This window comes from Arachis hypogaea, chromosome 14 (genome assembly GCF_003086295.3).
Source record: "Arachis hypogaea cultivar Tifrunner chromosome 14, arahy.Tifrunner.gnm2.J5K5, whole genome shotgun sequence".
NCBI lineage: Eukaryota > Viridiplantae > Streptophyta > Magnoliopsida > Fabales > Fabaceae > Arachis > Arachis hypogaea.
The window spans coordinates 1,371,906-1,388,167 of NC_092049.1; the positions used below are offsets into that span (position 1 = coordinate 1,371,906).

The 16,262-nt window shown below is 33.2% G+C and overlaps 1 protein-coding gene across 2 annotated transcripts; it reads left to right on the forward strand.

The window, feature by feature from the left end:
- The first annotated feature begins 129 nt into the window (after positions 1-129).
- LOC112740860 (protein BREAST CANCER SUSCEPTIBILITY 2 homolog B) lies at positions 130-7,839 on the forward strand. Of its 2 annotated transcripts, none has more exons than XM_025789540.3 (19): positions 130-291; positions 412-549; positions 1,185-2,186; positions 2,278-2,399; positions 2,557-2,690; positions 3,029-3,148; positions 3,238-3,435; positions 3,512-3,593; positions 3,679-3,729; positions 3,934-4,012; positions 4,107-4,218; positions 4,336-4,407; positions 5,276-5,471; positions 5,547-5,723; positions 6,343-6,401; positions 6,489-6,551; positions 6,630-6,843; positions 7,318-7,485; positions 7,589-7,839. In XM_025789540.3, the coding sequence occupies exons 1-19, from the start codon at positions 210-212 to the stop codon at positions 7,643-7,645; spliced, it is 3,126 nt and encodes a 1,041-aa protein (XP_025645325.1). In that variant the 5' UTR covers positions 130-209; the 3' UTR covers positions 7,646-7,839. The 2 variants fall into 2 exon arrangements, with proteins under 2 accessions (XP_025645325.1, XP_025645323.1); XM_025789538.3 differs by having other exon boundaries at positions 132-291; positions 6,256-6,401.
- The last annotated feature ends 8,423 nt before the right edge of the window (positions 7,840-16,262 follow it).

Here is a 16,262-nt window from a genome sequence, read left to right on the forward strand (position 1 = left end):
CGACCGGGTTACGGTTCGAACCGGTTTTCAGAATAGAATGCATATGCTTTGGCGTGAGAAAGTTGAAAATATTTAATTCTAGAGGTCAGAGGATGCAGCGCGCTACAATTTTTATTTCCCTCCTTTCCCGCCATGTTTACAAGTTGCCGTAATTAATCCCTCATTTCTTTTTAGCTTGGAAATCAAATTTCAAAAACAAAGCCCCATCAATGTCGACACCGCAGCGATTCTCCGATGCCAGAAATGATTCTTCCAATGCTTCACCTTCAATCCCCGATTTTCCTCTCCAAGGTACATAAGTTCTAAGCTTCTTCAAAACACTTCGCTCATTGCCTTCAGCAAATAAATAATTACATAAAGTAAAAGATAGTGAATATTGTGATATTGCTAATGTGCGGTAATCTGTTCCAGGCTGCTCAAATCGCAGTGAAGAGGCTGCGATGTTTCGCACTGCTATGGGAAAGCCCGTTCGAGTAGGTCAATCTTCCATCGCAAAAGCTTTATCTCTCCTCGGCAACGATGCTGATGCTAACGGCGTCGTTCCACAAGGTATTTCCTTCTGTTCGCTTCCCTGCTTTTAATTTAATTATTCCTGGTATTATAAGATAGCGAAATTAGAAATTAGTTATTCAATAACCCTCAGTCCCTCACTCTGGGGGATAGTGTACGTATTAGTTACTTAGGTATTTTCTACGATGATTTCTCAGTTAGAATTATGATTGAATTTTTTTAATAAAAATAACTTAATCTGGCGAGATAAAATGAATCTCATTCTGCAAATAATGGAGTCATCGTTTCGTTTGTTTTCTGTGTCTTGAGGGGCAATGAATGTCCAATTTCATTTTTATTGTGTAGCTCGATTCACACTAGTCGTTGCATTTTAAGACTTGGATGGTGATGATAGTGTTGGCGTTGGTGTTGAAGGTTTACGTTAGCTCGTCTATCTCAGGTGTATGTGCCTCTCTATGTAACTGAAAAAGAAAAAGAAGAAAAGGAAATAACAAAATTTCCTATTTCATCCAGTCAATTCAATCACCAAATTATAGGAATGCTGAGAAAGAGAATAGTTATAAAAGAGTACTTGCATTCAATGCAATTTTCTCATCAATATGTAGTTTGAATTGAATGAAGTGCTTTTATTTTCTTTTGAATGATTTCTTGTGAACTGGATTAATAAACTGCAGGGGAGGAGAATGAAACAGATGATAGTTGCAGCTTCTCAAATTCTCTGTTCACAACAGGTTCCGGAAAAGGAGTTAATATATCTTCTAGTGGTATGGATAGAGCAAAGTCATTACTGGGATTGGAACAACACACTGTTGGTGGTAACTTCCAAAGCCCCGACTATACTAGAAAATCAGATGTCATTGATGAAGCACGTGAGATGCAACACTCATCTCATTTACAGAAACATGAAGTTGTTAACAGTTCTAAGACAATGGATCGTGCATTGTCTCAAAGCCCTTCAGTTGATAGTAGTCATGCATCGAAGAATGATTTTAAATTAAAAGTAGTTCAACCAGATTGCTATACTCCTCTGGTTAAAGAAGCTCCAATCAAATTCCACACTGCAGGGGGAAGATCTGTATCTGTATCTTCTGGTGCGCTACAACGTGCAAGGAGCCTTCTTGGTAATCCAGACCTGGGAGATTTCATTAGTGGAGGAGATGCTGGTGACTTAATTTTATCATTTCCAAATGAGGCACAAGGTAACACGCCTTCATCTTGTCTTACAAGTGATTGCAATACTCCATCAGTCCATCGAATAACATCACAGGGAAATTATACGGCACAAAGTTTTGCGCATCCCTCGTGTTCTTCTGTGAAAAAAGAATATTCCACCAAGTTTCTTCGTGAAGGTACTGGAAATAACTTAATCATGAAATTTGATGCTGTTGTGAAGGAAAGTGAATATAGCACAAAAATTAGCAACTGTGGGCAAGAACCAACTAACAGTCATTCTTTGCCAAATGGCTTATCTTCAAAAGTAAATCCACTTGGAATGTCATCAAGAAAGCCACTAGCTGCTATTTCCTGTAACAATAACATACTGAATACAAGCAGACAGCCTGCTGCTAGTGATAAAAGGAGACTAGGATCACGAGTAGCTGTTTCTCCCTTCAAACGGCCTCGTATTTCCAAAATTTCTGTTCCTTATGACCAGGATGTTGGAGTTTTCTCTAATGGTAAGCTTAGCTTAGAGTTCACCGAATGTTCCTTTTTCTTTTTACTAGTTGCGTTGCTCATTATAATGATCTTAAGCTTTATGATATTCAGGTTTGTCTGAGTTATCTTCTGAAGTTTCTGGATGTAACAGAAGGGTTTCTACCCGATACCCATTTCGGCATCAAAGGATGCAGGTCAAGGAATTCTTTGGAGAGCCTACATTCAGGCAGAAGGTAATGAATGTACTGCATTAGATCAATGCTACATTATATCAATGCTGATTATTATCTTCTGTTAGTTAGGACCCCTCATTATGCTTATACTAACAACTCTTTGTGCAACAAGATTACAAAATGATTTTTGTATTGGTTTTATCATTTTCATAACCAGGTTAGGCAGGTGATATCATTCAATGCCGAAAAGTACATGTTCCATGATGGATCTACTCAAAATAGTATGGGAGCAGAGGATTTTGTCCATCTATTGGCTCAGCATGGGGCTTCCACGCATTTTGCTTCTAATGAGTAAGTTGCTGCTGTCCTGAACTTTTGCTTTTATTAGTGAAACTATTAGGAGTAACTTGGTTCTTTGTTTGAGTCTATTCAAGGTTAGATCAATAATCAATTGGGCAGCTAAAGCATGTCAGAAACTAAAATCCACCTTATATGTTCAGTTTTTATCTGAATAACATGGAAATTTGGGTTATTGTCTTTAATGCACCTCCGTCTTGAATTTAATATTCTATCAAAGATTGCTACTTTCAATTCTCTTTATTGTTTCCCATATGTATGACCCATAAACAATGTTCTTTTGTGTTGCCTTGATTGATGTAGTTTTACACTCAAATTGCTCATATATGTAGTTGGGTGAAGAATCATTACAAGTGGATTGTATGGAAACTTGCATGCTACGAGAGATGCTGTACTGCAAGACCTGTAAAATTTTTGACAGTATCAAATGTGCTTGAGGAACTGAAGTACAGGTATGTAAGTATGTAACTGCTGTATGAAAAGCAGATAACATATTTTGGCTCTATAAAACTAATAAGTAATGTTGACATATGGTGCATAGATATGAAAGAGAAGTCAACCATGCACACCGATCTACAATCAAGAGAATCCTTGAAGGGGATGCACCGCCATCTTCAATGATGATTTTGTGCATTTCTAGCATTCACTCTGATCACTTTACAGAAAGTGGGAAGTTTGTTGAGAAACAAACTATGGACCAGAGCAGTGAAGTAGTAAAAGTTGAACTGACTGATGGATGGTAAGAATTGTGACTTGTAAGCTTCTAATGGCAAAATATAAGGTTCCGTTTCTTTTAGAATGATTTTACCTTGCAGGTATTCTGTGAATGCCGTTTTAGATGTTCCATTGTCAAGGCAACTTGCTGCTAGGAGATTGTTTGTGGGACAGAAACTTCGGGTAACATGGTGTTTGTTGGTTTTTTTGTGTACCATATATGACTAAAACATAGGTAATAGTATTTACATTCATTATGTTTATGCAGATCTGGGGAGCAAGATTATGTGGCTGGGATGGGCCAACTTCGCCGCTTGAGGTACGATTGTGATTGAATAATTCATATAATAACTGTATATTATTACACATTGATGCTTCAACTGGTGAATTCAAGTCCCGGGTTCTCCCAATATGGTGGAATTCTAGTACCTTGGTTTTCCAATAAGCAAACATATATACATTTGTATATTATATATTGTTATTCCTTGTCAAATGGTCTTGTCAATTTCTGTTCTAATTTCAGGTTTCATCATCAGCAGTTAGTTTATTGTTGAACATTAATGGAACATGTAGAGTTCATTGGGCTGAACGATTAGGATTTTGTAAGCACTTCTCATCATTTGGATTCATTCTTTTTAATTTCAGGAGAAAATAGTCTCTTGTTCTCTGAGCTTGTTTACTTGAGCTAATTCACAGGTAAGGCGGCTGGTCCACCTTTGGCTTTCAGATGTATAAAAAGCAATGGAGGTTTAATCCCTCAAACTTTGGCAGGAATCACCCGCATATATCCTATTGTTTACAAGGAAAGGTAACTTTTAATTGAATACGTCATATAGATATATATACTTGAAATAGGTAAAGAGCATTTCAGAATTATTCTAGTGACACAATCACGGAAAGAATAAGTAACTTTTTTTGTCATTAGGTTGAGCAATGGGCAGTCTGTTGTTAGGTCAGAGAGGATGGAGAATAAAGCGATGGAGGTGTACAACCAGAGGTGTATCCTTAAACTATTTGTCGACGTCTTTTGTTATCCCCCCAACCCTTTTCTGCTTATTTTAGTTGTTTCCTTGAATCTTTTGTTTCCCTTTTTGTCTCACTATGCAAGTTTTCTAAATTCTAAATTTAATCTCTTTTCTTATTTATTTCATTAGGTAGTCAATAGTCTCCTACAATTTAGTGTTCCTGCCATAAGGATAATTGTAAGACTAGGAACAATATAGCTTTGATGCAAGAGTGACATGTCTCGGAAGGTGAGATTGATCATCGGGCAGAACAAGGGGTAGAACATAAAACACTGAACTAGATTAAGTTAAACTGCAAAAATTGGATACAAAAAAGGAGGAGTGTGGTGCACACCCCTCTTCTCAAGTGTGCCTGATATAAGAATGAGTTCAGAATAGGATAAAAGATGTTAACTAATTCTAGTAATAAGATGTTAATTTTACACTGATTTTATAAATGGTAATCTGAAATATAATTGAACGGCTATAGATGCCATTAAGCAGTAGTTGAGTCATTAAAGCTGCTGCTGGGAAAGGAGGGAACAGTTGTAAGGTTGAGTTGTGATCATTTTCCGTTTGTCTTGTCATTTTGTAACAGTAACTAGACATTTTTTCCCCAATTTGTATCTTGGGCTCTTAGCACTGCGCTAAGAGTTCCAATTCTGTGCAAACACACGATACATTTTGTCTAGCTGATACTATTTCCCACATAAAATATCTAACATTGTCTAATTTACAACAAATAAAACAAATTACTTGGCATCATATAGCAAAGTCTAGAAAAGCTGATAAGCTACTTACTATGCCTTAGTGGCTGTTATTTGTGCAACCTATTTATTTCTATTGGGTGATGTGACTCAGACGTTCTGCTGTTGTGGAAAGCATCATCTCAGAGTATCAAAAGGAAAGAAGCGGTCTGCATACTTATGATGACTGTGATTCAGAAGGGGCCAGGATTCATAACATGCTGGAGACTGCTGAAGAACCTGAATTCCTAATGGCAGATATGAGTCCAGAGCAGCTTAAATGTTTCTCTGCTTATAAGGCCAAATTAAATGTGAGGTTATATATTCCTAACTCAATGGAATTCGACATTTCAGACAGATATTTATGATCCCACGTACATCTTTAGGCAATCACACAGTCGGAGCAGGAAAAATCAACTGATAAAGCTCTGAAAGATGCTGGCCTGAGTCACAGAGATGTCACACCATTGATGCGCATACGGGTGGTTGGATTAACTTATAAAGGTCGCCAAGACAAGCGTATAGAAGGCATAGTAACAATCTGGAATCCTACAGAGAAGCAGGTGAGGCTATTAAAGTAATTGAAAATATTATAATCGTTTTATATGATGCACGATACGATAGTGGATACGACACAGCACAGGTGAACACACAAATTTTAAGTTCTTATAACTCTTAAAAGAACATTGGGACATGACATATATATAAAATATCATATATTTTTTATATATAAGATATTTTTTAGATAAATTATAATAATATTTTAATATTTAATTGATATTAAAATATAAAGTAATTTTTTATTTTAATAATTAATAATATATGTTATTTTTAAACTCATTTTAAAAATATATATTAAGAATAAGGTTGGTCTGACATGTGATTGTATTTAGGTGTGTTTATATCCGAATAAAATTTTTTTTATTTTTTATTAAGATATAGTTGGACACAGAAGACTCACCTATCGGACGAATATCAATAAGAATAGTATCCGAAATGTATCCAACGCGGACACGATCGAAGTGTTTGTGCTTCATATGTTTTTGTCGTGCTAGCTTCATTCTTCAATAAATTGCTATTTTGTTACCCTCGCAGTGTCAGGAACTGGTTGAGGGAGAATCATATGCAATTTCAGGACTTACACCAATTTCAGGATCTGATTTAGATATCCTTCGCTTGCAGACTAGAGGATCTTCCACCAAGTGGTTGCCTCTATCTTCTAACACAAAGCAACAGTTTAAGTACGTACATTAGACTTTACAGTCAAAACTAGAATTCCTACTGGTTCTCGGATTCTAACTCCAGCTTATTACTGTCGTCCTTTGCAGGCCATTTTTCATTTCTCGAATATCAGCCTCATTGTTAAGTTTTAGTTGCATCTCACTTTCGAGGTATGTTCCTTTTTCTTAATATATATTTTTCTGGAATAGCAAGAAAATATCTGACATTAGCCCTAACTCCCTGTACAGTGAGTTCGATATCGCTGCATATGTTGTGCATGTGGGAAACACGTATGTGTCAAATCATCAGAAAAAACAATGGGTTTTTGTGACTGATGCATCCGCCGGGAATGGTTTTCGAGCAGACAACTACTCCAACTCTTTACTTGCCATTTGCTTTTGCTCTCCCTCAACTGATTTTGATTCATATCCACCTATCAATTATAACCTTGCTGGATCCACGGTAAGTTCAATGGATGGAAGAAATTTATATCTATCTATCTATCTATCTATATATTTGTTTATGTTTACTACTATTTTTAACTACTAATATCTTTATTAATTCTTTATCTTTACGGTTATCGAGTTTACGGTTCAACCGGCCGGTCGAGCGAAGTTGGATAATATTGCTTGGAAGTGCGAATTTTAGAATTTGCTGTTATTTTTATTTTGATAAAATAGTATTTATAGTTATTAGTTATTACAATTATTTTATTATCATTTTATATTTATATATTCATCTCTGCACCTTTCTTGTGTTTCTTTTCTTTGAGAATGAGGAGTGAAACAATTGAATTAACATGTTATAATATATTATTATACAAAAAAAAGATAAAAAGACAATTGAATTAAATAATTAATATATTATTATGTACTGTCTAGGCTGTAATGTGTTATTTCAGAAATCGGATGAGTCCAATATCTTCTTTATATGCAGGTTGGTTTCTGTAATCTTATTAAAAAAGAAAGGGATGACAGAAATCATATCTTGGTTGCTGAAGCTACTGAAAATTCAACCTATTATCTGAGTTTTGATTCTCCACAATGTTCCCACCTCAGAAATTCTGCCAGTGAAATCAAAAGATGGGCAAACAACTCTAGCTTGGTATGCATCATCTAACTCTACCTATCAAAACTTTTTACTTATCATGCAACTTCTTATAGTGACATTTTATATTATTATTATTATTACTATTTTTTTCCTACAGACAATAGAGAAGCTTAAGCAAAAGGTGCTACTTATTGTTGGTGATTCTAGAAGCTAGAAGAATATGTTAATGTTGCTCTTTTGCCTCTTATAATAGATGTCGGATAGTCAGCTGAAATTTGTACATTAAGATCTTAGTTGATGTCCTTTCGAACTTGTTAAAAGTTAAAACCATCATTCGAGTTGGTGCTGAACATTTTGTTTACTTTTTTTATTCTAAGTAAATTTATTAAAAGGATACGACTTTTGCAATTGTGCTGACTACAAAAGTAATAAATAGAAATTATTTAAATTCTGTAAAATATGCGTAGATAACTTGCTGCTTGGCTCCTTCTATTAATTAAACTATTCTTTTATTTTAGTCAATGACAATAATAAAGAAATTTCGTGGTTTACAAATTCAGTTTTAATTTTAGTCTTTATTATCTTATCTTATATATATTATCTTTATATTATCTTCTTATCTTATTTTATCTTTATTTTTATCTTTCGTAAATAATACTCTATATATATTTAATTTTACCTTTGAAATTAGTAATTGAAATACTATCATAGCTTTGTCCTTGAGACTACATAGCTTTATATGATATCAGTCAATTATTTTTTTCTCTTGAAAAATTATTCGTATACATGCAAAAGAATGAACTATACTTATTAGAGTAAAGTATCGTTTTTGTTCCTAATGTTTGGGGTAAGTCTTATTTGTGTCCCTAACGTTTAAATCGTCCTATTTGTATCTTTAACGTTTATAAAAGTGATTCAATGTTATCTTACTATCAATTATACTAATAAATCAGATTATATTTTTCAATTATTATCACTTGGATGTATTCATTCTCAATTAGGTCTCACTTGGATGTGTTTGATTTTAATATTATACCCACTATTTGTGTTTAGATTCAATTATGTTCCTAGAAAAGTGAATTATGTAAATGTTGTAGAAATTAGTTTCAAACATCTGATGAGCTATTTTTCGGAGTAGATCATCGATTCTATCCCAGACATTTATATTCTAATTTCAAGAAGAGATTTTTAAAACTCAAACCAAAGCGCTCATGATGTGTAATTGACGGCAGAATAACATTGAATCACTTTTACAAACGTTAGGGATACAAATAGGACGATTTAAACGTTAGGGACACAAATAGGATCTACCCCAAACATTGGGGACAAAAACGATACTTTACTCTACTTATTAAATCAAAACTAGCATTGGAAAGAACAAAAGGCAGGTACGTGCGTGCCTTTAAACCAATGTTATTAGAATCGAACCAAATCGCCCGGTTGGATCAAAAATCCGATGAAACAGTGACAAATTCGGTCCGAGTGAGTTTGCTGACCGGATAAAGAGGCAAATTGGAAAGACCCGGTTTGAACCGGTTGGGTTTGACCAAAACTGGTAAACCGACAGATTTCATTTAATCTGGATCGGTTCAAATTTTTCTTTTTCTTCTTCTTCCCTTGAAACGACGCCGTTTCGATTAACTAAACTGAGCTGAAAGTAAGAAACCCTAGTCCGAGCCTCCATCCCCTTTCCCTGTTTGCCAAACCCATTCCCTTTTGGCCATGAGAGATCACCTAACTACCTGAGAGTTGAGAGTCTGAGACGGAGAGTGTGAGAGAGTGAGAGTGACCCGTTCAACCAGCGCCACCTCAGCCGGCTCACCGTGCTCGCAGTCTCGCAACCGTCCCACCCACCACAGCCAGCGCCCCCTCCATCGAAGATTCGAACGTCGTCGGCTCCTGTGTGTCCGTCGCCTACTGCTACTGCTACTGCGCGTCGCCTACTGCTCGTCATCTCCTCGTCGTCGGCTTCTGCATCTACTTCTTCTTCTTGCTTCGGCTTCTGCTCCTTGCTTTGCCTCTGCTTTCTGCTTTTGCTTGAACTTCTGCTTGAGTTTCTGCTTTTGCTTCTGCTTCTTAGTTTTGTGCTTGAGCTTTTGCATCTCTTTTGTGTTGACTTTTTCTACTTTCTGCTTCTGCTTGTGTTGGTGTTGGTGTTGGTGCTGGTAGTAGTGAGGGTATTTTTGTCCGAAAAAAATTAAAAAAAATTATAGCGTACTAAAAAAGAGTACTAAGAGTGATAAAAATACATATAAGAAAAAAATATAAAAAAAAATTAAACATGTATAAAAAAATAACATTATAATTTAATATCATGTCTTTTTTTAGTAATTTTTTATCTAGAAGTGATTTTAACTAATATTATCCAAACAATATTTATTTTATCAAAATCAATTTTAATATAAAATTGTCAAACATAAATCATGTTGACACAAACTTACTTCTACCCAAAATCAATTCTATAAAATCATTTTTATTCAAATTTTACTTTGACAAACCACAATCCAAACACACACCTCTTATATTGAAGATAGTCATGACTCTTCTTCTTCATCCTAGATTCCATATACTTGAACCAATTCTCCTAACATCTCTAATTTCATCTCTTTAATTTTATCTCTTTCATCTCTAATTTTACCATTTTAAACACTATGTCGCTATTTAGCAAACAGTCTATTGCGTAAGTAGAGACTTCAAATTAAAATCCACTAACAATGCTATTACACATACGCTACATATGTAATAGAAAAACGTGTTTGACCATTATAATTGCGCAGACGTTGACTGCCAAATTGTGAGAAAAAAAGTCCGGGCACTATATATACTAAATTTTTTCAATAACTCTTGTCTTTCGTTTATTTTTTCTTCTTTTTCACAAAGACAAATTCACCAAATTCTTAGTAAGCATATTGTTATTTATTCGAATGCAACAATAACACATAAAGATAATGATACATATTTAAAAATAATAATTCTGTTGTTCTGTATATTTAGCAGTTGTATTTATTGATAGAACTTAAAAGTTAAAAGTATAATTTTAGTCAATATAAAAATATTTAGAATTAAACACATCTGGAAAATTAGGTATTAGTGTATGCATTTTATTAGATATTGTGCAGAATATTCGGTATGAGACATTCTGGCTAAAGAATTGTAAGCTATGTTCAATTATCATAAAAAAAATTATGATTGAATAAGTGATGGAATTTTATATTGAGTTGATGAATGTTGACGGTAGCTTTTTCTCATGTTCAGTCCTAACAAGTTGTGTGACAAGAGCTAGTCAGACAGGAAAAATCGAATTCCCCTACAAGAATTCGCTCTTCTCTCCCAATGGCTGAACCCAGTCTTGATTTGCTCAACCTTTCTTGGTTGCTATACACCCACTAAAGAATGATATCATGCAATGGCTGCATACCATAGGATATTTATCGGAACTACAATATATGTATGTAGAAAAAGTACGAAAAGATAATGTATATGAAATTAATTTGAAGTTAAAATTAAATTATAAGCAATTAATTAATTTTAAATAATTTTTAATTTAAAATTTAAATCAAATATTAGGATTACTGTCGGTTTTGAAAACAAATAAACTACTTTTCTCACTCACCCCTTTTTCTCAATACGATTTGTATAAATACCCCATTAATTTTCTAACGGAATTCATGTATGTATGTATGTAAACTCAAATACCTTATCATTGGGGACAAAATCCATTTGTTATCTCTAGTGTAATAGCCTCTGACCCATATTATTTCTATGCGGCTATGGCACTCTAGCAATTTGGAGATGCAAAATAAAATAATATGTTCGGTAGCAAAATAAGAAAATAGAAATTGTCTATTGTGGAGAAATTTGAAGCTGGACCTTAAAAGACTAGTTAATAATATTATAGTTTAGTGGTTTTCATTGTATCCGTACAATAAGTTAAACCATCTCCAATAGAAAACTCATCTCAGTTTCTATTTGTGGCTCACTTGTTATAAAAAGTAACTCCACATCAGCTTTTGCGTCATAAACAGTAAATAGGAACTCAAAGCATCTCTCTATTCTCCATTAGAAGGAACTAACTTTAGTCCATTTTGTGGTCTCACTTAATTAATTAATTAAAATACTTAAAATTAATGTAATTGATTTTTTTCAATAATATTATTTAAATTTATAAATTTAAAAATAACTCACTATTAAAAGATATTAATATTAAATAAATTCATATATAACAATAATACACAATATATAATTCGAGGTTACACTAATTTGTAAAATTACTTAATACAAAGAAAAACATAATTAAGCTCTATAGTTGACGATAAGCATTGTGAAATTGCCACATGTGTTCAATCAAGTTCTCTTTCAATTGTCTATGTTGCTGCCTATTTTGAAGTTGGGCATTTCTTTGGAGAAATTGATGGTATGGTGCAAAATCTTCTTCTCCCAGCTGAGGTTGTGATAAGCCATTTTCGACATCATCATACTCTAAGCCTTGAGCAAAATTTTCTGCATAAGTGTCTCTTTCATCCTCAACAATCATATTATGTAATATAATACAAGCTCTCATTATGTTGGCAAGCTTCTTCTTTTCCCAAAAGCGAGCTAGACCACGTATAATTGCAAAGCGTGCTTGCAACACTCCGAATGCTCGCTCCACAACTTTTCTTTGCCCTTCTTGGTATTGTGCAAATAACTTGCATTTCTCTCCTTGTGGCTTTGAGATTGATTTGACAAATGTGGCCCATTCAGGATAAATATCATCTACTAAATAGTATCCCATGGTATAATTATTACCATTAATAGTATAATTTACCTCTGGAGCACAGTCATTTAGAATATCATCGAACACTGGAGAACGATCTAACACATTGATATCGTTATTTGAACCAGAAACTCCAAAGAATGCATGCCATATCCAAAGGTCTGAAGATGCTACAACCTCAAGTACTATGGTTGCAACCCCACGATAACCACTCATGTACATATCTTTCCACGTCTTTGGACAATTTTTCCATTGCCAATGCATGCAGTCAATGCTACCCAACATGCCAGGAAAGTCACGACCCTCTGCCATTTGTAGCAGGCGTCGTACATCATTTGGATTTGGTTTTCGCAAGTATTCATCCTCGAACACCGAAATGACACCTTCAACAAATTTTTCCAAGCATTCGATTGTAGTGCTCTCGCCTATGCACACATAATCATCAACAGCATCAGCTGCTACGCCATATGCTAACATCCGTATCACAGCGGTACATTTTTGGAGTTGTGACAAGCCTTTTCTTCCATTTGCATCAACCCTCTGTTGGAAATACGGATAGACGTTTGAGAGAGCGTCTACTATCCGAAGGAACACATGTCTTCTCATTCGAAATCTCCGTCAGAAAATGTCAGCATTATACACCGGTTCATCTGCAAAGTAATCTTGGAAAAGGCGATCATGTCCTGCTTCTCGATCTCTGTTAATCCATCTACGAGGAGTTGGGATAGAGCTTCTATCGATATCTTCTTCTTTTGAATCTTCGAGTAAACACTCATCGATCCAATTATCTATGATTGTGTTATCTTGCCGTCTTCTTTTGCCATATAAAGCCTCATTAAATATATCATCAAAATTTCTAGCCATATCTAGAAATGTAATTTTTAGTTCTCTTTCGAGGTGAGAAACAATAGTTGAAGTGGAGTTGCAGAGTCATTGATAGTTGATATTTATAAGTGTGTCTGCAATAAGTACCTACTCCTCAACGGCTAGTTTTACAACGGCTACTTAATGGCTAGTTTTGCAACGGCTACTTAACGGCTACTTTTGCAACGGTTACTTTCATGAACAATAATGGCACAATAATATTGACTAATTTAAAAAATTACATCAGAAATAAATAAAATAAACTACATCACATACCAGTAATACGCAATAAAAATAAGAACATACTACATAACTCTACGAATACAAGGAACCATTAAGTAAACCACTTGGCGATTATTTTCTCACATGCAATCTCATGAAGAGCTCGTCGTTTTTCACTCATTGTAGACGTGTCAGCATTAAGTATTTGCATATCCATTTTCCTTTCCCTTTCCTTGGCCATCCTTTCCATTTCCCTTTCTTTTGCATTTATCTCCATTTCTTTAATATACCTATGAGCTTGTAATTCTTGTTCTTTCATTGCCGCTTGAATTTGTAACTCCTTCTCTTTGATTGCCATAATCTTTGCTCTATGTTCCCTCTCCTCTTCTCTTTCTTTTTCTCTATCCATTAGTTCCTTTTCTCTAACATTCTTAATATCTTCCATGAGAGATAACTTTTTAACCACCGATGATTTCTTTTCGCTAAAATCTTCAGACATTTGTGCTTTTCCCTTACCTTTTCGCTTGCTCTTATTTGATCCTTGTGGGCGAACGGAAGAGTCCACACCGAGTTCGTCAGCCAACGGTGTTTCTGGGTTTGATGAGGATGAGTATGCTCCAGTTACACTAACCTTGGTTCTCTTTGAGCCACCATTCTATGTAGGTAGTTGACTTCTCCATTTTTTCTCCAACCGAAGCATGTTCCAATGCCTCTCAAAAGTGAATTTTTTACCATAATTTGTGGAATAAAGGTTATAGGCAAACTCCTTTATATCATCAGCGTTCGAACCACTTCTTATGTTTCGACTAGCTTGATCGTAGCAACCAGCAAATTGTGCAACAGTCTTGTTGATCTTATACCATCGTTTCTTATATGCAACTACCTCCCTTGTCATGTCGGAGCAAAATTCTACACAGTAGCTATGAATTCGACTCCAAAATATTTCTCCCTTTTGATCGGTACCAACTATAGGGTCAGTTGAAACATTTAACTATGCACTGATCAACATCTCATCCTCTTTCCACTGCCAGTGTTGAATACTATCTTGCTTCCGATCTTCAATATCATCATCATTGAGGTTGATAGCATCTAATCCACGAGGGTTGGCAAAATCTGAATATTGTAAATTTGGACTAGATTGTATAGGAGTATGAGAGGATGGGTTAGAAGAGCCATCAACACCATATGAGTTATTTCTTGATGCACTAAATTGAGTTGGAAACGGCAAGAAAGTTGGACTAACATTTCCAATGGAGGAGTTAAATATGGAATAAAATGGAAAATGTGGTATTTGTGAATTTTGATTTTGCGGTTGAAATATAGGAAATTGATTATTACAAGGAGCTTGAAAATTGAAATTAGAAATATTTTGTATATTTGGATTTTGAAATGTATTTGGTAGTGTGAAATTTTGATTTAGAACTTGAGAGTTTGAGGTTTGAGATGGTTGGGTATTTGGAATTTGAGAAAAATTTTGTAAGTAATTGAAGAAAGAGTTGAGTTGGTTTGGATCTATTTTTTCGAACAAAAAATAATATTACCAGAGCTTTGATTTCGTAAACTTGGAAGAAGATGAAGAAGAGTAGTAGAAAGTGTGAGAATAGAAGTGTATCTAACTGATATATATAGAGTAACAAAATATTAATTTATTAATAATAACAGTAACATAGTAACGGCTAGTTTCCAACGGCTAGTTTTACAACGGCTAATTTAATATAATAATATAAACAATATTCAATATTAATTATGACATAAATAATTAATATAAATTATTATAATTATTAGTAAATTAATTACAATTTAATTATATTTAAATAATTAATATAAATCATTAATTAAATAAAAATATAATTATTTAATTATTTAATATAATTATTTATTTTAATATAATTATTTAATATAATTAATTAAAATTTTATATAATTATTTATTTAAATAATAACTTGCTTCGTTACTCCCTGTCCCTATTCAGAGGGACTTTGTTCCATCGATCCTTGTGCAAAGATCAATTCCATTTTACTCTAACATATAGGAACTTATTTGTGTCAGAAAAAGTTAGCAATGCACTCACCGTTAGAGATGGTCTTATAAATTTGCAAATTTTGACTTTAAAAGTGGACTAATTACAAAGGAGCTTATTCTTTTTATTTTTATAATTATTTTGTTGTATTACAAATTAAAATTTGATTTTTATTTTTTAAAATCTAAAAAATCCAATTATTTGAAAAATTAAAATATTTTCTTAATACTAATCTTAAAATACCAAAATATCTTTTATGTAATAGTTTTAAAATTACTAGAATATCCTTATAGGAATAATTAATATTAGTTGATTTATTAGCAATTATGAATTCTAATTCAATATTAAAAGATTAAAACACCCTATAGTTGATTTTAAAAATACTAAAACAATTTTTTAGCATTAATTTAAAAAATACTAAAATACCTATTTAGAATAAAGGTTGGTTAATTGTATTAGAAATTACAAATTTAAAATTTTGAAACAACTAACATATCTTTATAATTAATTTTTAAAACAACAAAACAATATTTTAATTTTTAAGTTTGATTTTAAAAAGTCTGAAATACCATTATAAAATTTTTCATATGTTTACTCATATTAGAAATGAGAAATTTAAATTTAATTTTAATAAGGCTAAAACACTCTTTTAGTTTATTTTAAATGACTAAGATTTTCTCTTTAAAACTCAAACGAAAACAAACTTTTAGTATTAATTTTGAAAAAGACTAAAATATTCTTATAATTGATGTTCAAGAAAACAAAACAATCTTTGAAGGTTAATTCATAAAAAAAACCATCTTAAGACTAATTCATATTATTTGATTATGTTAAAATAAAAAATTTGAATATGATTTAAAAATAAAAATAAAAAACTCTTGTAGTTCATATTTAGAGTACTAAAATATTCTTTTAATTATTTAAAAAAAACTCTTATTATTTTTGTAATGAAATTAAAATTTTAGGATT

Excerpts from the sequence above, each read along its gene's own strand:
- LOC112740860 (XM_025789538.3), top strand. The coding sequence starts at position 210 with ATGTCGACACCGCAGCGATTCTCCGATGCCAGAAATGATTCTTCCAAT. Across the intron at positions 5,724-6,255 it reads GGAATCCTACAGAGAAGCAG|TGTCAGGAACTGGTTGAGGG; the intron begins GTGAGGCTATTA and ends TTACCCTCGCAG. Across the intron at positions 6,844-7,317 it reads ATAACCTTGCTGGATCCACG|GTTGGTTTCTGTAATCTTAT; the intron begins GTAAGTTCAATG and ends CTTTATATGCAG.